This window comes from Odontesthes bonariensis, chromosome 3 (genome assembly GCF_027942865.1).
Source record: "Odontesthes bonariensis isolate fOdoBon6 chromosome 3, fOdoBon6.hap1, whole genome shotgun sequence".
Lineage (NCBI taxonomy): Eukaryota > Metazoa > Chordata > Actinopteri > Atheriniformes > Atherinopsidae > Odontesthes > Odontesthes bonariensis.
In genome coordinates, this window is record NC_134508.1 from 13075549 (window position 1) to 13097207 (window position 21659).

Consider the following 21659-nt stretch of genomic DNA (forward strand, 5'->3'; position numbering starts at 1 on the left):
GGTATTGAAAAAAAAAACAGACTTTTGTGTCTCAAGTGCGTGCTTACAGATGCTGTGTTATTGTCAGTCTCTGCCTCTCTCCACTTTTTAAATCTCTTTTCACGGTCTCTATCAGCCGTTATAGCGCCATCTCTCCAGGGATGGCGATGTCAGTGGATCAGCTCACTGCCGCTGTCATAACTTATAGATCTTGAGAGCTATAGTGGTGACATTACATGCAGGCATATTATGGTTCCCAGAGGAAGACACCGCTTGATCCTTTCGCATTTTCATTAGTGTTGCTTACACCTTTATGTGTTTCCCTTATAGTAAAACATCAGATCTGTCTCATAGTCACTGGAGAAAGAATGGGGCCTTTGTTGCTCCTCCTGTCGGCATGTTGCAGTTTTCATTTGCCTTGTGCATCCATCTACTAAGTGGAGTGGCATTACATTTAACAGGGTTTCCTGATAAAAGCCTTGTGTGACTAAAAAAAAAAAAGAAAAAGCAACAGAAAAATATTTTTTTTGCATTTTTGCCGCAGGGAAATAATGATCAGAATCAGTGACTTGTTCACAAATGCTTGTGTTGATGCTTTATGGTAAAAGTGTGAAAATCTAAAAAAGTAAAAGGCCTAACATAACTTACTTTTTAGCTACCTAAACCGAGTGGTCGAGATGAGATAGGTAGGTTTACTTCCACATATTTTTGATAAGATACAGCGTAATTAGATAGAGCCGGACATTAAAGGGACGCCCAGACACGGTTTAACTACCGAATGGATTGCCATAAAATCAGGGCCAAACTTTTGTGTTCCCCCCCTTTCACATAACACAGGTGCAAATTTCTGTGCGTCTCAAACACACTAAATCTGAGACCTACTAAATCAACATACTCCCAATAGCCTCAGTTGTATTCAGGTTTAGTTAATTAGCAACACACTCAACTCAGATACAGCATGTGATGAACTTAAGAAATGTTAAGTCAGTGGAGGCCTATATTAACTACCAACACAGCTGGTAGAGTCTCCATTAAGAGGACATAATAAGGATATGAAAACTAACTTCCACATTGATGTCATAATAACATATTTCACTGCTACATTATTTTAGCCAGGAGTATTAATCAGACTCAATACACAGGAGAAGGATATTTGAGCAGCCAAATAGAATCAAATCAATTCAGACTCATTGAATAGTTGTGTCATATACAAATGATTGATCATAATTGTGTTCATAACTATCAGTCCATTTTCTGCTGCTTATTCAATACCAGGCCACAGGGGCAGTCTTAACAGAGATCCCTAGACCTTTTTCTCCCCAGCCACTTCCTCCTCCTTTACCAAAGGGACACTGAGGCTTTGCCAAACCAGCTAAGGGATAGAATCCCTCCAGCGGGTCCTGGGTCTGCTCTGAGGCCTTCTCCCAATGGGACATGTCCAAAACACCTCCCCTGGGAAGTGTCTGGAAGGCATCTAGACCAGGTGCCTAAACCACCTGAAGTGACTCCTTTTTCGATGTGGAAGGTAAGGGACTCTCTGAGCCTCTCCCGGATGACCGAGCACATTGCCCCACAGTGTGAGCCGTGACACCCCGCAGAGGAAGCTGATTTTGGCTGCTTGTTTTTGCAATATCAGTCTTTTGGTCATCAACCACAGTTTGTGACCGTGGATGAGAGTTGGAACGTAAATCAACTGGTAAATCGACAGTCTGCTTCGCTGCGGACGCTGCCCAATTCTGACTGTTAGTCTCACACTCTGTTCTACCCCCCAGTGGTGTACAAGATCCCGAGATACGTAAACTTCTTAAGGCAACTCACTCTCAAACCAAAGTTGGCACTCCACTCTTTAACAACGGAGGTCCATGACCTCAGACTTTAAGTGCTGATTATCTTTTAATCATAATTGTGACCCCCCACCCCCAAAATTATTCAGTTAAACACATGAGTAGCCATTGTAGTTCCCACAAATATAGAAATAAGAAATACCAAAAAATAGCAAAAACTGTCACACCATCACAAAACTCACCGGGCTCTCTGGTTAGCTTGGCTTAAAAAAATGTATGAAAGGAGTTTGGAGAACAAAATGAAAAATATAATAACATACAAAATTAGCTTAAAATACCATAATACTAGTCTCACAAAATATTGATTCACTGGGTAATATGCCCACTTAGGTGTGAAAAGTAATTACAGACAAGTTGTGCGGTCTTTATCTCTGGTGTGCAACTGCTACAGATGAAGCAGTTATTCTGAGAGCTGGTTCTTCATAAGATGTCAATACTATGATAATGATATATAGCAGCATAGTTTTAGTTTGGTTTCCATAATAATTGGCTTTGAGCAGCATTTTTCTCAAATCATTCATGTGCTTTCCATGTTTACAGAGTTGTTCATTCTCAGCCTTAATTTGTGCGCTGAACTTTTGGTTTACGCTTTGCATTAAACAGTAATCCTAAATGTTTTAGATGGAACGGTTTGTTTTGAATCCCAGATTGTTAATTGTTGCAGCACCAGACATGGTGCACACACTAAAATAAAACAGACAGTCCAGAAGTTGCAGGCTGTCTCTCAGTCTGGCCAAAATGCAGACGTTCGCTCTTTTGATAGTAGAGCGTTGCATTTTTAATGAGTCTTTTATCAACATTCCGAATGGTGGAGCAGAGCTGCTAAAGTCAATCTCAATATTCCTGGATCACTGTCTCTGCCTTGTCCTCCTCATATCTTCATTATTTCCACCTCCCATTTAATTTTATCTGACAAAAACAGAAAGACCGGTAAATGGGGAGAATGCGGAAGAGAGTATTCCGCTTTGCTTGTGTGCAGAACTAAGAGAAGCTTGATGTGGCTCTGCGCGTCTAGCTTAAGGCAGGAGAGAATGGAGAGTTTGAAGAGCTGACACAATGAGTCAGAATTAAGCAACTGGAAGTGTGAGGGAGGCAGAGGAATGGGCGGTAAAGGTTTAGGCACCCGCTCTGACAGCTCTCTCCTGCAGTCTGACAGAGCTGTGTTGAGGTTCCCGGGTTTCACCACTGCCGCTTCAGGGTTTCACTGATGTTGCTGCTGCAGTAAGCTCCCAGCCCTGACCTTTTCAAGCTCACTATACAAATATCCATCCTTCACAGAGTGAACGTTTTTTTGCTACCTAACACCCTCCCACTGGATCCACATTTTAAGGGGAGAAAAGGAAGTTGAAAACAGGCTTTTATGTGTTGACAGATGGTCAGCGCTGTCAGTAAAACGTCATCACAGACTACATCTCCCAGGAGGCAGGGGCATGGGGGAGCGGAGCTGAGGATGCCTACTGCCATCTGTGCCCCTGCAACAGATGTTGCAGACAATACAGAGGCCACATGTGTCACACTGTGTTTCACACACAAGGGTGACTGTAATGCCCAGTGCGGAGTATTAGTTCAGGTGTGTCAGAGCAGTGGAAACTGTTGGATTTTAATGCCGCTTCACACTGCAAACTAACTCTGACATACAGAAGCTGTAAACCTCATTCTGTCTCTTTCATTTCAACCCCCTCCGCCTGACCATTTTTCCTGTCTGACACTCCATCATGTCTATCTCTGCATCAACTGCCGTTCCTCCTCCATCTTTGCTTCCGCTCTCTATCCTGCACCGCTGCTTGCGAGAGCATGAAAAAAGATGAAGAAACATGCCGGCATCCTCGGAATTCATTTTCAAGCCCCATGCACCCCCCACCCTCTCCCCATCTTTGTCTTCCCTCCACCTGCAATATTCCTCCTCCACTCCTCCCACAGGATAAAGCTTAAATGAGAAATGCATTGTTTCCTTCGCTCGGTCAAGTCAGAGAGTAATTGAGTTAATCTGTCTGACGCCTGTCTGCTGGGGATGAGCAGATTACTGCCTCTGTTGGCGGAGATGGAATCACAGCTTTAAGAGATGGAATAAAAATGTCACTGGATCTTTAATGACAGTCAGCTTGACATTTCCCAGCAAGCTTTTCTCAGGAAATACTAGTTTCAAATTTAATTTTTTTCTCCCAGTGCAATGGAGGGAAATGTCATGTCATTCTGTTTTGTCACTGCTGGGTGTCTATAAACTTTTACGAACATTTTAGCAACAGGTGGCTGATCCCTCAGTTTTAAATAACTATAGGCCTATTTCCAAGCTACGTGTCCTGGCCAAACTTATTGAGTACCTTGTTAGTGATGAACTAAAGGAGTTTATAGTAAACAACAAGGTTATATCTGATTTTCAGTCCGGTTTTAGAAATAGACACAGTACAACAACATAAGCTCTTAAAGTTTTTAACGATTTTTTTCATTCTCTTGATACTAAACAACACTGTGCTGCCCTCTTCATTGACCTCTCTAAAGCATTTCATTTAGTGGACCACTCACTGCTAATGCATAGTTTAGTGAGAGCAGGTCTGTCTACTGTAACTGTCTGCTGGTTTGAAAATTATTTAGCAGATAGAACACAATGTGTACAGGCTGAAGGTAACACCTCTGAGTATATTAAAGTAACTAAAGAAGTGCCTCAGGGGTCAGTTCTAGGACCACTTCTTTTTATTCTTTATATCAACAACATTGACCAAAATGTGTCCAATGCAATGTTTAATTTTTATGCTGATGACACTCAGTGGGGTTACATGGCACTGAAAGGATCAGATAATTGGCTAAATTACAATAAGAATGAGTTGAGCAAGGGTAATTATCCTTGGATATATGGCTGTACCCATTTCAACTATTGCTAATAGAGCGACTTCCGGTTGACCCCTTCAACACCAAACTCAGGTATTTGAGAAAATGGCGAATGAAGAGCAAGATGAAGGTACGTCCCTCTACATTTTGTTTGTGATGAGCTGTTTATTGCACAAACGCCATGCACAACGGCGTATTCTCCATCGCGTTGTTTGTTTCTTTCTGACGGCGACTACAACAGTAATATCGTCTCTTCCGACTTCCAGTTCCCGACCCCGGGAAAAGATCTCGAGCATGTGCAGAACGCAAAGTCTAATTCACCACGTGCTTTACCCGTCTACAAGCACGTTTATTTCGACTTTCAACCGAGTTATCTTGGGGCCTTAATCCAATCGCGAGTAACTTGATTTGACCCAATTTCTTGTCAAATTAAGGTGTCTACATGCACTTAATAACTCAATCTTATTGTAATTTAGCCAATTATCTGATCCTTTCAGTGCCATGTAACCCCACTGACTGTGATGTATTTCACAGCCCCCACCCCACCTCAGGCACTCATCCAGGTACAATTGTTTTTTAACACAGTTCAGCAAAATGTTTATGATTTAAAACTTTTTATAAATTTTTACAAATATGCTTATCCCACTTAAACAGTTACCATGCAAACATAGCAATTGTGCCTAATGGATTTCACTGTACTGTTATTGCTGAACATGCGAATAGTAATGGGGTGAATGAAAGCTTTTTCCCCATGCACAGCAGAAAGAATAAAGTCATGGCAGAATTATTTGACTTTATGTTTAGCAGATTTTATGGGCGCCTCTTGTTGCAATGTCTGATTAGAAGTGATGGGAAGGTGCCAAAAGCTGATGGGCTTGCCATGTGCTGTACCTAAATCCTGAGGCACAATCTGTCACCTCATACATAAACCATATACATGACCGAGATTTCAAGATGCTAAAAAAGTGAGTTTACCAGAGATAGCAGATATTCAAGAAAGGTATTTTAATGAGGAAGAGGAATCGGTTATTTACACAGTACATAGAGCCTACAATGTCTACAGTTAATTCAACTCCCAAGTTCTATTCCAAGAAAATTAAACTAAGAGCAATGAGCAAAAACAAAAGTGCACTAAAGGTATTGAAAACACACACATCCAGTGCAGCGATAAGGTGAAGATGGAGCACCTGGAGACCACCTGGAGGGGTGAGGTGCCTTGCCTGAAGGCACTCAGCCATAAATAATGATGGAGCATGTCAGGATAACAAAACAGGCAACCTTCTGGTATTTGCTATGTCTTTGCTAACCTCCAGACTGTCTATGAAGGAAAATGGCTTGCAAACTTTGCCATGTATTTTGTTTGGCTCATTGAAACACATATTTCAAACAGTTTTTCTTGGAAACATTCTTACTTACTGTCTTTTTGTGTGACAAGATTTGTAACACTGAAAAATATCAATCTGAAATCACTAGCAAGTTAGCCCCCTTTAGCATTAAGATATGAACCAGCTGGCCTATTCACTGCCAAGGACTGTGCTTTTAGAATCTGCAGGTTTTCTGCACACCAGAACAATGAATCTGATCTAGGCGGGACTTTAAAAAGAGGCAAGTTAGACTAGAGGCTCAAAGTCCAGGGTCTGACCCAATGATTCTATTCAGTAAGCAAAGCACGAACTCTCAAGGTAAATTCAAAGTAAGAGTTAAAGTTGAGAGATTAATGACAAAGGATATAAACAAGTGTACATTGTCAATCACCTTAGAAAACAAACAATGGCCAGCAGAGTGTATATACCTTTAGAGGTGCTCACACATATGAGTGGATTAGTAGAGTTAAGTTACCTGAAGTAGCAGTTGGCAGGCTGAACTGGACAAACGGTGCTTAGTGTAAACAGTGTTTAGAGGTGAAAGAGAGAGGAAATGCCCTAAAAGCCTCTTTGCCTTTCTGCTTTTCCCTTGCCTTACAGTATACATGAATACGTTTGAATCTCAAAACAGGTAGAAAATTAGAAATAAGTGCTTAGTCAATGGTTAGCAGTTATATAGCAGCCCATCATGTGCCACCTGCCCTTCTCTGGTCACATCTGCATTTTTCACTTCCTATTCCCCGGGCTTTTTCTCCTGGGTTCCTGAAAGTGATCAGGGGAGTTGAAGTATTGCTGAGATGAACAGTGCTGACAAAGCCAAAAGACTCTGCACTCCAGGCTCCCAAGTGGCTGGATCGATGTAGTGCCATCACTGTGGCCTGGGGGAAAGGCTGCCATCATCCCTCATACTACACAGGATGTCCTCATCTGCCTCTCTGTCACCTCTGCCTGTGGCAAAATAAAGAGATGTACGTATAGCAGACAGCTGAAGCATACATTATAGGTTACCAAGTTACGGTGTATAGCAGTAGGGACTGCTCTTGGCTAGTTTAGATAGAGTTTAAAAGTTTCACTGTTTAGAGGGTTTAGCACCAACACTGGCAAACTGATGCTGGCAAGAAAGTCAGTCATTTTGGATTTGGCTCAAAAACAATGCTGTGCAATTAATTTGGTATTTTAAAGCCTGAAGCTGTGAATGCCTCTGACTCTGTTGAATGGATTCCTCCACCACAGACCTTGTTTACATCATGATTTTAATATAGTTTTCACACTCACAGTTATTTATGTCAACAAGATGTAATTCCCCCTTGAAAGTTTCTGACAATGTGGATGTTTTTAAGTGTCTTAAGAAGGCAGAAGCAACACAAAATCCACAAAATTGGATAAATCTAAAAGAAGCCCATTCTGTTTTAGTTTTCTTTCTTTTTTTACAGAGCTGTTAAAACTGCTAATTTTATAATCCTGCTTTGAAAGACAGACCCTTGGTGTGTGTTTTTTTTTTTGTTGTTGTATTTAACACTGTTAAGTCTGGTCAGGTCTTAGATCCTCTGGCTTTAATTACAGTCAAAACAAAAATGATCAAACCTCCCCGAGGCCCTGCTTCCATGGCTGGCAACCAGAAATGCCCTTTCTGTTGCCAAATCAACAGAATCAATGCCATATTTTTCGCTGTTTGTGATCAGTAATTCCAAGCCATGTTCAGCAAACCAACAATGATACCAAGATTACCAAACATATTTTGCTTTCGCATCTTTTAGTCTTTTACATCAAACTGTCAACTGAAACCGAATGGTCCATCTAAAGGGCAGATTCATCACAGTTACAATTTCCTCTATCAATCTTCTGTTTTAATCTTTCAATAACCAGCACAGTTCACAGTTTTTTTCCAACAGAAAATATTCACAAATTATGTCGTTTTCAACAGCAACTTAAAAAAGCAGGATTAGGTGCGTTGGTTTCAACTCTACAGTCCTGCAGTGCAGTAATGAATGGCAACAGCTGACATCTACTGCAGCAACTCTGCACACCCGTCACTCATCCGGGAGGAAGTTGGTCTGTTCAGGCTAACGTGGTGGCAGCTGGGTGCTGCTTTAAACACTTGTAGGCTATCAAAAATAGAACATTGTGCGTGCGTGTGTGCGTGGGCACTTTGTGTGAAGCAGATTGCTAAAGTAATGTGTGAAATACATGAATTTAATTGAGTTATTTTATTTTTAATTTGTTTTTATTTTTTATTTTTGATACGGAATACATGGAATTGAAACAGTTTTGCTACGGACCACAACATTGATGATATGTTAACATGCATGCCAGTGAAATGTTGGGGAATCAGCATATGCCACCTAAGAACTCCCAGAACTGTGGGAGGTCAGCTTGGACTTTTTGTGTTCTCTGACAAGTTTCAGACACTGTTAGAGATGCTGATGGGAAGTCAGAGAAGTCATTTGTGGTCTTTTTCCAGTTCTCCAGGTACTCCAGCTTCCTCCGAACTCTTATCTCTTTTGTATTTTCTGCTTGTGATTGTATAGGCTACCCTAACCCAATAATGAGCATAATTGATGCTAAGCCGAAGCTAAAGATATTGGAAGCAAATGCAAACAGATTTGGTGTGTCTTTTTTAAAGAACACATGAACTCTTTTTGAGAAAAAAAAAAGGCAAATTGGAGAGGCTTTTTTTTTTTAAATTTTGCCATTTCCTTCAACTTTTTCTAATGCACAACCTTAGAATGCCTCTCAAAAAGTTAGGATTTTCTCTCTTCAGTTATTCTTCCTGCATTCCTTATTATTCAGGTACATTTGGGATTTTCCTGTTGCATACTGTCCAATTATAAACTGTATTTCTATTCAAAACAGACAAATGTGAAGGTATCAGCTTCACGTACACACACACGCCTCCTCTACAGTAACTTGCTTAAGAAGGGCAATTAAGCCTATCCCAATCACTTGTGCAACAGCCCGTGTGGACTACCCATTCTCACTCGATAACTTAAACAGCCTGATTCCTTATAGATTAATGACTTGTCTCCAGCTAATGTATTTTTATCACAAGGTCATAAGTGATGTATTATCAGTTAATGAGAAATACAGAAATGTCTGGTGAGAGGGGCGGGGAGGAGGTAAACACACACCGAGACACTCTCATTTGACCTTTTGGAAGAGTTTCTTTTCTTTTTTTCCGGCCTGTGGTGAGTTGTCCTGCAGTGATAAGAATAATGGTTTTAGTGCCATGGCCCACAGAGACCAGCCTTCCATTCCCTCCTGGTAGATAGTCGAGCAGAGAGGTTCAGCCCCTCCTATTGTGCCTCCTACGTCTCTGATCGACAATGAGGCTTAGATCTGCTCACTTAAGGGTTAGCTTTATGCTCGTGTTAAGGCAGATCTCTCTGATAACGGTCACTATGGGACTTATGTCAGAAATGTAAGGAAGAGTAAAAAGGTGAACGTTAAAGGCTCTTGCATTACATTATTCATAAATCTAAATGAAAAGAAATTGTCTTCACAAGCTCGAAAGACAAAAGGGACACTCATGGGGCAGAATGCTGTACCATTTCGTCTGAGGCGTGCTTGATTTTTCTGTAGAGTGTTGTTCTAAAAGAGCACAGCAGGAGTCCATTGATATCCTTCATTATTTAATTTCACTTTAGGTCAAAGCCTCACTTGAAGCACTGAATGAGTGTGAAAGAGTCTGTGTTGAAATCCTCTCGTCACTATCTCTGTGATCTCAGCGTTTGAATGGCGCGAGGCAGTGGGGGGACATCAAACGTTCTAAAGAGGAAACGTGAACACTGTTAGGTGCAAATTTATCAGTCATGTTTTTAATTGATTTTCTGGAACAAGCTGGCGGACTTGCTGTTAAAAGAAGCTCAAAATTGTTACTTTTAAGAGGGTGCTGGAGCCTATCCCAGCAGTCATCGGGCGAGAGGCAGAGTACACCCTGGAAAGGCCGCCAGTCCAACACAGGGCCACACAGAGACAAATTAGACAAACAACAAATTTCCTGCCACATTTTTGATTTTGAGGACCACAACATTAATGCAGTGGTTCTTCCTATAATCCTGTGTTGTTAACGAGCTTTCTTGTTTTGTTTTTATCTCACATGCAATTGTTCAACATTCACCATATCCACTTTACAAAAGCAAGTTTACTTGTCCCCTAGTGACAAAAACGATAATTAGTAACCCAGAAAGCAGACACATTTGAGCCAAATCTCAGCCACTTTTGCCATGTATGGCTCTGTTGTGGCATTGTTAAGCGTTATCTGGGCCAGACATGGCTCACAGGTAATGAGCCAGGCCCAACTCGGGTTAAAGCAAGTCCAAATGACATAAACCAGGCTTGACAAGGGTAACAGCAAGTGGTGTGAGGGCCAGACGTGGCCCAAAGGTCAGCAGATGGGTCTGACTTGAGTCAGGATTGGGTCATGCCTGGTGGATCATCTGACTCACCCTGAGTCACTGCTATTATCTAAGGCTGACCGTGGGCCATAAAGAGACTTCAGATGTACAGATTTTGGACCTGTGCCAGGTTATTGTTTAAAGCCTTATGAACTCTTATTGTTTTATCAAAATTCCATATTTAATTTAGAAGCTGTCATGCTTCAAAAAGGCTAACTACACTTTTGACTCACTTAATATTCATGAATATATTAATATGCAAATTAGCCTGCCTCTTTTTTCTTTTCTTCTTATCTTTTTGTAATGGTTTGACATTGATTGTAAAAAAAAAAAAAACTTACTTCCTTGGACCTGATGCACCAGACATCGATCAGCACTTTGTCTTGAACACAGTGGCTGATAGAACAATGTTGCCAGCCAGAAAAGCAATTATCTTCATAATGGCAACATTAGCAACAAGCTCACAACAGTTTATCCATTTAGTCAATATGCTTCATGCTCTTAAGATCAGCATGCTCTGTTTAGCAGCTTTGGCTCTCTGGAGGAACTAACCTAAGCCCACATTTTTCTGCTGATTTACCAAATAAGTCAAATAACTTTTACTAACATCAGCAGTAATGCCTCAACAGTTTCAGATTGAATCAACTTGGCTTTACTGTAAAATTGTTTCAACCTCACTATGCCTATGTGTTTTATTCTCAGAGTTTCCCTGCTTAGATCAAATGTTCTAAAGTAAAGAGAGTGACCTGCTTCAACAAAGTACGTATCTAAATGAAGCGGTGTGGCAATTACAGATATGAGATAGCAGTCAGTGCAGCTAACCTCTGAGATGGCCTTGATCTCCTCATAAGGAAAATATGGAGGAATTTTGTCACTAGTCTCCAGCCCGAGTGACTAATGGCTGGCCATGGCCTATCGCTTGCCCTGAGGGGCTTTGGAGTGGAGACAGGATTAGAAAGAGATGGATGAGAGAGTCGGATAATGAAGGAGATCTGTGTTAAGTCTAATCATTGGCCTTAGAAGACATGATCTGGGCTGGGAAGAGGGAGAGGGAGAGAAGATAAGAGGTGCGTTTCTTGTTGTGATTACACCTTTTATCACAAGTGAGCATCCAATGTGTAACCATTGTCAAACGTTTCTCTGAATTACATAAAGGTGACATTTCAGTGGACTCGTATAAGAGGCTCATTACTGAGGCCTGAGACCATCATTTTCGAATTGGAGCGATGCACCTTTTGTAGCAGCCTTTTCCTTCGGCCTTCCACACCTTAAATAACTCTGTCAGCCCTAACAGATTTTTCCGTTCCTTTATGATTATATATTTGTAATGCTAATTAGGGCAGTTGCAAGGAATCAAATCAAGATGCTGAGCACAGCTACTAAACAATCACCAGGGAAGGATGCAAACACTTTCATCCTAATGGTGATGGAGAGTTAGAGCTGAGGGAGAGATAGAAGGAACAAGAGAATATGTAAAAGGATGGTGAAGAAAATTAAAAGCTGATTACCCTGTGAGTGAGTCTTTGGTTTTTCTTTGGACCTGGGGGAAATTGAGGGTGATTTGGGGGGGGCAGAGGAAAGAAGCTTGTTTTTTAGCCTTTTAGCATTTATTAAAGCCAGTCTCCAGGGTAATCACATCCAGCTAAAAATAACCAGCTAAAAAGATGCTGCAGCCATAAACCCTGGACAGAACTGGACTCATTTCTCATTTCTGTGTGGTGTCAGTTGCTTTTAAAAATGATGAAAGTGTGACCCTTATCTAAAAACTGTAGCTTGAAGTCTAAAAGGAAAAAAAAGAGTGAAGCTACTTTTTTTAGAAGAACATGCTTTCATTAAAGTCATTACACGACTGAGTGACGGTCATGGATATTTCCCAGAAGCTCCTTCTGTCTCCTGATCCTTGCCTCTAGTTTGCTCACATTTCCCTCTTTGTCACTTGGCCCAGCTGAGGTCCAACTGCCTCACTTTGGGCTATGTGAAATTATTATATTGTACCAGGAGATAACAGACACTATGTAGCCTTGAGGCACTTTCTTCGCTTCACCTCCTTAAAAGTGATATTGCTGTGATAAAGCGTGGCTCTTTCTCTGCTCACGCTAAATCGAAGGGGAAGCCTTGAAGCCAAGGTCTGCTGAGTGGGAGCCAGATGAATGAAATAAAAGAAAAATTCAGTTTATGTGTTTGTGCAGCTTGTCGTGGTTCAAAAAGAAACATTTCTCATTACTGCAGCTCTCCGGGAAACGGCCGATAGCTCAATCGGGGGAATATTTGCTGCCTTCATGCAAGTTTTCTGCAGAGAGCGGACTGACTGGGAGCCAGATTTCACTGACAAGGTCTGATCTGATGCTAGTGGGTAGCTGCTGATGAGATGGTCAGCCCAAAGGCTTGCGAATAGATGAATAAATAAATATCCAAGTGTAGTGAGTGCTCATTAACAGTCAGAACAGTGTGAAGTTAAGCAACATATTGCGTGTTGTATTTTAAGATGATCTTGTTCTCAGTTATTAGGAAGTTTTGAGGCGGTGTACGGCCCTTCGTAAATATCTGCCCAATATGTGCCACTCTTTGCTTTTTCCTTGTGTTCAAGAAAATGTTCCTTTACTTGACTGTTTGATTTTTTTGTCTCCTGACAGTCATTTAACCTTCCCAAACAATGTTGCTGAGGTCACTAGGAGCCTGACTTAGATGCATTGGTGCCCCCTAGCTGCGGCATGCTTAGACAGTTGGCGAATCCACAAACAAAACCACACATTACAAACACACACTACACACAGTTCCACATAGTGGAAAAAAAGCTCCTGGGCTGAGTGGTGGTGTATTAATCACACTGACGCCTGGCACTGCGATCTGTGACCCAGTCTTTTAATTGCATCCGCTCTGCTTTGCTCCAGCTCTCCCTCTTTATCTTGCCTTTCCCCCCTTTCTCATTCCTCAAGCCTCCTCATTCTGGCGCCCATGAGAGGAGACTAATGCAGAGATAAGAGGGAGGGCCGTGGATGTGCAAAACCCAATACTCCATCCAAAGAGACCCCGCCAAGACTCCAGAGACGACGAATGGAGCAGCTCTTCTAACATGGTGGCATTCGAGCTGACGCTCGAGCGAATCTAACTGTGTAATGCGAAGATGTACAAGCAAGGTGGCACATAGAGAAAAACAAATATCTTTGAGGAAATCTTCATAATCCTTTGAAATACCATGACAACCTTTGAAAAAAGCCCTAACAGTGCGTATGGCCAGCCCAGCATCCTGAATGTGTGTGGTGACATTGCTGACAGCCTCCAGTAAGATAACTCTTTCTGCTGTGGAAATCTCATGGAGGCTTTTACACGGGAAACTCCTTTTTATTTATTTATTTTTTTTGTTCTACAGCTCATCGTCCATACGTTAGGAGGGAGGTGCGACAGGGTGGGGGTTGCAAAGATGAGTATGAATGTTGGCCACACAGACGTAACAGTGCACTTACGACGTGACAAGGTTTCGCTCCGGCCCGTAAAAGCAGAAGCACCAGATAACAAGCACGTGGTGTTTAAAACATGAAACATGAGCACCGACACAAATGCAGACTGACAGCACCTTCTCTCCCCCCACACACACACAGACACAAACAGACCTATGGGAATACATTCGACGACATCCATAGCCACTTATGCACCAGCTGTAATAATTTTAAATGCAAAGAGCCCATGTCACACACTCCCACTCAAATGTCCTTCGTCTCTTTCACTCTCTCTTAACTCTCTCTTAACTCTCTTGCTCTGTGGCCCCTTGCACACATAGAAACTTAACTGCACACACACTTGAGTCGCAGTGGTTTCCTTTTGTGTATGAGAGCTGTCAGAGGGAACTGTGTGGGTCTTTGTTGAAACGGAAAACTGCAGGGGCAGGGAAATTCATTTCCAACCGTGGCCAGAAAAAATAAAACAAACAAAAAAAAAACCTTTTCACCCTTCTCGGGAAAGTCACATTGTACCTGCAGTGTTTTAAAACAGCGGCATGTAAATTTAATTAGTTATAAGTATTCCTGTGGGGGCACAGTGGGCTGGACTTTGTTTGGGGTTGTGAAAGTATTGGGAGGGGGGGGTTACGTTTGACTTCAACTTGACACAATGCTGGACTCAATAGAGATAAATCACAATGTCAGAAAACAGATTTTACATCTTTACACACAAATCACTGCTGTTTCTGCATAAACTTTTCCAAATTTCTGTTGTTTTGCAAGTGGGGAAGAATGCGAAAACTCAGATGTCTCTGGTAGTTAAACCTCACCAGATATCTCTGTCAGGTTTTCAAGTTTAATCCGATTTAACCTTAAAGAGAATTCTTTCAAATTCGGTTTCAGACTCGCCTCACTGACAAAAAGAAAATAATTAAAACACTGAAATTACTTGATGAGCACACAAAACAAAGCTACAGTCATCTTTGAGCCAAAAATTTCCTCTGTTTATCACAGCTCTGTGCATACACGATGTTCTGTGTTAGCAGTGTTCGTTTACTCATCAGTGGGCTCTGTGCTCCTGTCTATCAAAGCCTCAGCCTGGCAAGAATACTGTTATTTGCAAATTGAGTGGGTGGTGTAGATTTTCCCGTTGGCTTGAGGAAAGCATGGGCGTACCCGAGGGAATGTTTACTTAGCACGGTGCCACAACTGCGATGAACAGCATCTTAACAAAAGGAGCTCCATATGCTTGGTCTGGACCTATTTATTAACTTCAGTCAAAGCATGCCCCGCTTTTTACATAAACTTTGTCTTCTAACTGTATCATGCCATTTTCTAACACTGACGATCGCCTGTTATTAGCTTCATCTGACATTTTAGGCATAAAAAACTCAGAGGCTAATCACCAAAAAATGATCAAACCAGGACTAGAATCAATAAACACCAGTCGAGACATGCAGATAAGATGCTTAAAAGGGAGTCTAAAGACAAGAATAAAGGTTGTTATATAAAATCAGGTCTTTGAAATGATTCGCCAGAACCTTAAGATGATAAAAATCGCATAATCACCTGTGAAAACTAAATATGTATTATGCTATATTCAGTCTTAGACAACCCTTTTTGCTGTCTTGTGCCCTCCTCTCAGCACAAAGCAGGTTGTGCCAAGTGGTCTGCCATCTGCATTATGCACATGTAATGTACCCATACAAGCGCTGTTTTGGCCTCCTCTGGGTCTTTGTCGCAGATATACAAGCAGAAGGAGACAAAGAGCATAAGTAATTGGGTGTTCGTGTGTGTGTGTGTGTGTCTTTGCTTGTGCTGGGAGGACTTTTTGGTCAGTGGTCACGGCTGCTTGCCCGCCCTGTTTTAGCTGCGCCTGTGCTGCGCCAGCCGCTCTGTTGGACAGCATGTTCTCTGAGTCCAGAGAAGAGCAGCCGAGCGGAATGACACCAGCCTCAGCAGCCTGCCAAACATCTCTGTGGATGGCAGGATGCAGTAAAATATACAGGACACACACACACAGTCACACGATTCAGGCAAACGCACTCAGAGAAGCTCAGGACAGGCAGACAGGCTACATGTAAACACATTTTCCTGTAGCAAGGCAACAGAATACTAAAAAAGAACTGAATGCATAGGTAACAAACAAACACACACATGTGAGGTTTACTTTTCGTGATGCTTTCCTCATCTGCTAGAGTGAACCAAGGCAAAACACAGTAATGTGCATGTGTACACACAACCACAGAGAGAGTTGGCAGCTATCACAATTATCTGAGGATCAGAGGGCTGGTACCATAAAAGCTAAGGTACCAGCCTTGGTCCTTTATATGTAGTTTTTATTGCGTGCTGATTCTGAGCTAGAGCTGAAGCTGTTGATATCAGCTGTTAGTATCAGTAGACTACTGACACAGCTGAAACAGCAGTATCAGTACGATAAAGCAAAATACATTCGCCACAACCTAAAAGATGGAAGTTTAGAAACGGTCCAATTTTGGTGATTCTGTTTAGAATCACTAAAGAGTAACTATTGGTGCAGTTCCATCCACCCATCCATTTTCTATACTCGGTTAATCCAAATCTGGGTCAAGGGGATGGCTGGAGCCTATCCCAGCTGCCATTGGACGAGAGGCGGGGTACACCCTGGACGGGTCACCAGTCCATCACAGGGCCTGTTGGTGCAAATGCTGAAATCATTTCATACAAAAGCATGGGTTGTATTTTAATCCATTCTGGATTCTACCACAAAAACTGTAAATGAATTGTCTTAGATAGTTGACTTATCAAACCAAATGCAGGCCCATATAAGCTGCAGTGCTGAGTTAAGTCAGTCATATAAGTTGGTTAAATCATAGATACTCAAAGTTCAGCCAGTTGTGGTCAGCCAATGGCCCACAGCGTTACAACTGTTGATCATGGCATAAAAGGCATAATTTATTCTATATTAGAATCACTCACATTTTATTTCATTCTGCACATGTTAAGTTTAGAAGACATTCTGGGAATATATTTTCTCTAGATATGGGGAAAGTGAGTGCTATGATCACTTCCATAAACGATGTGTACACATAAAAACCACGCATACACCTTATCCTACAACACACACAAGCTGGTATTTATGAAGGAAATATAGGGGATATGATTTAAAACAGCACAAACAGTTTTACAAAGATATTATCAAATCACACTTATTTATATACTGTTACATAAAAAATGTAAAACTAAGCTTCTTGATGCTTTAAATATCATGCCTTTTCAGTTGTAGTGCAAACAATGTTGTTTTTTTTCACGATGCAAATGATTAATTAGGGAACCATTTGCCTCCAAATTATGGTTGAAAATAGGACTGAACATCAGGCTTGTGCATGTGTGTGTATAGTTTCCATGATTGAGATTCATAAAGGTGAACCCTATGTATGCACAGCCTTATAAATCTGTGAAAAAGAAAAGAATTTTTGCCTTTGAGCAAATGCACGGTTTTAACTATGCAACAGTTTTATAAACATTAATCGTGAGATTGATACTATTGACACGTTAATAAAAAGCGGACCAAATTTAGGTGGCCTTGTGCTAACTGAAATGCGGGTGGTGTGAAGAATTATAAGAGTCACCTGTCTGATCAAAGGGAGGTTAAAAAGCAAAAATGACAGTCCTTAAAGGGATAATCCGGAGTAAAATGCACTTTAGATCAATTTACGGGATGTTGGGAGTACATACGTTGAGTTGACATCAAAATCATGTCATTCGGATGTGTTTTGAGAATTTCGATTTGACCGTTTTTAGCCAGAAAGGTACTGGCTTGATTAAATTCATTCTGGACTCTATATCCGACCACATGAAGACCTCGGGACACTTCAGTTTGGCTTTAGGGACCCTCTACTCACTACCACGTAAGTGTTATGTTGTTTGGAGCAGTAGAAGAGGTATAAAAATAGCGTTTTGTAGCGGTGACATGATATGCCCCTCTGACTTCCAGGCTAACGACTTTTGGCTAAAAACGGTCAAATCGAAATTCTCAAAACACATCCGAATGACATGATTTTGATGTCAACTCAACGTATGTACTCCCAACATCCCGTAAATTGATCTAAAGTGCATTTTACTCCGGATTATCCCTTTAACAGCCGCCATTTTCTTGCAAACCAAATTACTAAATAAACTGCACACAACTCATGACAGTTTACCGGTAACATCACTGACCATCACCATTCAACATTTATTGCTCTACTCATATACACTGTCAATCTGCATCTTCCCAACAAACATCTGTCAGTTTAGGAGTGAATTGATGGCACTTAGATTGGTTGGACTTCAGATAAGTTTAACCTCATTGTTATGAATAATGATTCCTACAGCAGTGAGCCACATAAATCACATTCTGCCACCTGTAATACAGTTTGTTATTTTTGTTAGTTATAAAGCTGTAACTCAGAGAGATGATGGTTTACAATCACAAACCAGGTGGCTTAAGAGACAAAAAAAAACTACCCAACTCTATGAAAATGATCCAACACACCATGTTCGATGTTTTAGTGTCTGTGGAGCAAATAAAATAATCCAATATTTTTTTCTCTGTGCATTCAATCTAATAACCCATACGTGTTCATTTGCATGAGTATTTAGTTATTTAAGATTATGATGTCAGATTTTACCCCACAATGTAACATATTGTGGTACATATAACGGTATGTTCGGGTGTTTTTAGATCAGTGATAAAACACCTACATCAGCCTGGAACATTTAAGATGGTTGATGAATGGAGCAACCTGTCATACAAATGTTTAGCAGCCATAAAAAAAAGGTGATGAAGTTTAAAGACGGTATCGATTCATCCTCGAGTAAATTTGTATGTTATTTTTTTTCTTTTTCTTTTTGGGTGAAAAACTGTAGATTTACTGACCTTCTGGGTTGTTGGCTGAGATCCGCCTCAAGCTTCGTCTTCATTTATTCTTCTCAAGTTCAGCTTTTTTGGCAGAAACGGATGCTGTAGCTTTGCCGAGCACAAGAGGACAAAACTGATTACGTGCCCTGAAAATCAATGACGGTACAAGAGCACAGATTAGTTATGCTAGTTATCAGCAAGATTACTAAACATTACTTTTTGAAAGCTATTAAAATGATTCCAATTGGGGTGCATTTCAGATATTTTGTTGAACATCTCCATTTTCTGGTTGCCACAGTATCTGCTGGCCTCCATCCCCTGCTTTTATCCTACAATCTCCCTCTCTCTCAGGCGCGCACACACACATACACACACACATACACACACACACAGTTTCCCTATCAGTATCTAGTCTCTGCATTGTCTAATTTCTGCCGCTTTCATCTCTGTTTAACAGTGCGGCAGATCAGATTCCACTGTCTGATTTGAATTTGCTTTTTGCACAGGATTTTTAATGAATAGGAAAGCATTTATGAAAATCTCAACACTTGGAAGATGTGTCAGGAGTCGGGTTCACGATCCCGGCCCCAAGCAGCTACACAGCAGCAGGCGATGAGTGGTAATCTGAGAGCTGGCCAGATGCCCTCATAAGAATCAAAGACGTAGCTGTAATAGTGTTTTGTAATGTAAGTGCCTCACGGTCCACATGAGTGTTCCCATGCCAACTGGCACTACCACAGCACACAAGGCAGCAGGTTCAGGCAGATCCTCGGAGACCTCAGTGGTTTTACTGTAGTATTAACATCAGCATTCATGTATTCACCAGCTGAGGAGGTACTTTCTCACCCTGGCTGTACTTTGAACTTACCTCTGTGTGCATGTACACTCAGGAGAACACACACAAGCACATTGCTAAGCGGTGCTTGTGTCCTTAAGCCTCACTTTTCCAGCTGCACCACAAGAGGCCTGTCTAAGTGACAACAATTAGCCCGCTCAGTTCAAGCTAATTGAAGTCATTTCCATAATACATGTCAGCCATCGCAATTCATCTGTGGAGAATTCAAGCAGGTTGGTGACATATTGTCTGAACCTGATGTTAAAGCCCCCCCTCACCCAACTTCCACCTCGATAAATGATCCCCACACATACGCTCTCCACTGGGCTGGGCTTTTTTTTTTTTTCCTTTTCTTTTTAAATAAAATTATGGATTGCAGTCACTAACATAGACAGATGCACACATTGTCAAAAGTGTGTTTACCATCCGTCCCCATTACGCATGCAATTACTCAGAGCCTGGAAACAAGCAGCCTCATTTGTGAGATGCTAAGCTGCAGTGGCTGAGGAGATCTCATGCTTTATTAGCCTGTTGTTTGGGAGCTGCTTTTGACAGGAAGCTGGGCGATAAATTAAATAGATGGCTTGATAAAAAGCTTGCTGTGCAGAATTCTTCACGCTGTTTTTTTGAAAAATCACACTGCCATAGCTCATAACAGATGATCTGTTCCCTGGGTGATTTATGAAATCAATTTGTCTTGTTATCAGCAGCCAGAGTTTGTCAGATAACATCACAGCACATGCATCCCCATTTCTTTGGGCTAGAGTGAGACAAGGGAGACCGCGTCTGCGTGTGTATGTGTGTGTATGTGCTAACATAACAGCATTGTTGAAAATACCCATCAGTCATTTGTCGCATTTTTGTCATTGAATTATACCGTGAACCATGTGAAAATGATGCACTGAGTGTTGATTAAATTTCGCAATAGAATGAAAGAAATTCCTGTTGGGTTCTTCTGTTTTGTGGGCTGTAATGGAATAAGTATGCCACCAAGCGCTTTCTCCTAATAGCCCAACATCGTGTGTGTCTATGTCTCAGTAGGATCCATCCTTGCCATTTACTCATATGTGAACTGGAACGACATTAAACATCCCTGCACCCAAATCTCTGGAAACAGAACTAGCAGTTTTTGTGTGTTCATGCAAACATGAGATTCCTTACAGCTCCCTTTCTTTCCGGTCAGTGAAGTGGAACACTCAAAATGTCATTCAAGACCCACATGAGCATTGCGCTCTATCAGTCCAGTCAGCTTAATGTGCTTTAGACCATCTCTTCATGCTTTCCCCGGAGGAGCCGAAGGAAATGCCATTTTGACATTGGTATCCAGTTTTTGGAAAAGAATGAGTTTAAAAAGTATTATGTTCCTCTCCGTGTACTCCGGTTCGGGAACTGATAAGCAGTTTGTTTTGCCAAAGACGTCAAAGCGGGGAATCAGGGCTGACAGCAGAAGGGATGAGATATTTCAAGATATGTCTTGAAGGATGCATGGTTAATCTTAAGCCTGCCAGATGTGTCAAGGATTTGCGAACACCTTATGGAGTAAGTCTCACTGTGCTGCTCTGTAACTCTGTACCCCTTTCTCTCCTTCTGTCTGTCTCTGCAGTGAAGTTTGAGGATTGCCAGCGCAGCAGGGAGGTGGGCTTTGTCAGCAGCGACCCCAACTTCAGCGTGAGGCCCGATGGGACCGTGTACACCGAGCAGGAGGTGGCCAACCTGTCAGAGCCTGTCCAGTTCATGGTTACAGCACGGGGTCTCCATGACTCCCACATCTGGGAGACCACTGTTAAGTTGGCCCTTGCCGGACATCTACATCCTTTGCCCCTAACAAAGGTAACAAGAGAGAGAAATCTCAAGAATATGAAAAGATAATGGCACTGCAATGCGAGAACGACAGCTGTGTCCTTGTTATTAAAGGAGACGTGTTATGCCCCTTTTCTCGCAAGTTAACACATTTTCCAGAGGTCTGAACGGAATGTGTGTAACATGCTTGGGTTAAAATAAGTGTCCATCAGCTCCTTGGATTACCACAAATGTGCCACCCGTTGTCATCCTTTTTTAGGGTGTAGAGTAGGGGTGGGTATTGGCAAAGAAGTCACGA

At 41.6% G+C, this 21659-nt stretch overlaps 1 protein-coding gene across 2 annotated transcripts in view; it reads left to right on the top strand.

Annotated features, from left to right (window-relative positions):
- cdh4 (cadherin 4, type 1, R-cadherin (retinal)) overlaps positions 1-21659 on the top strand; it is a 216047-nt gene that overhangs the window by 117698 nt on the left and 76690 nt on the right. For both annotated transcript variants that reach the window (XM_075460365.1, XM_075460366.1), the window contains exon 4: positions 21165-21391. In XM_075460365.1, coding sequence (XP_075316480.1) covers positions 21165-21391 — 227 coding nt within the window. The remainder of the gene's footprint in view (positions 1-21164; positions 21392-21659) is intronic.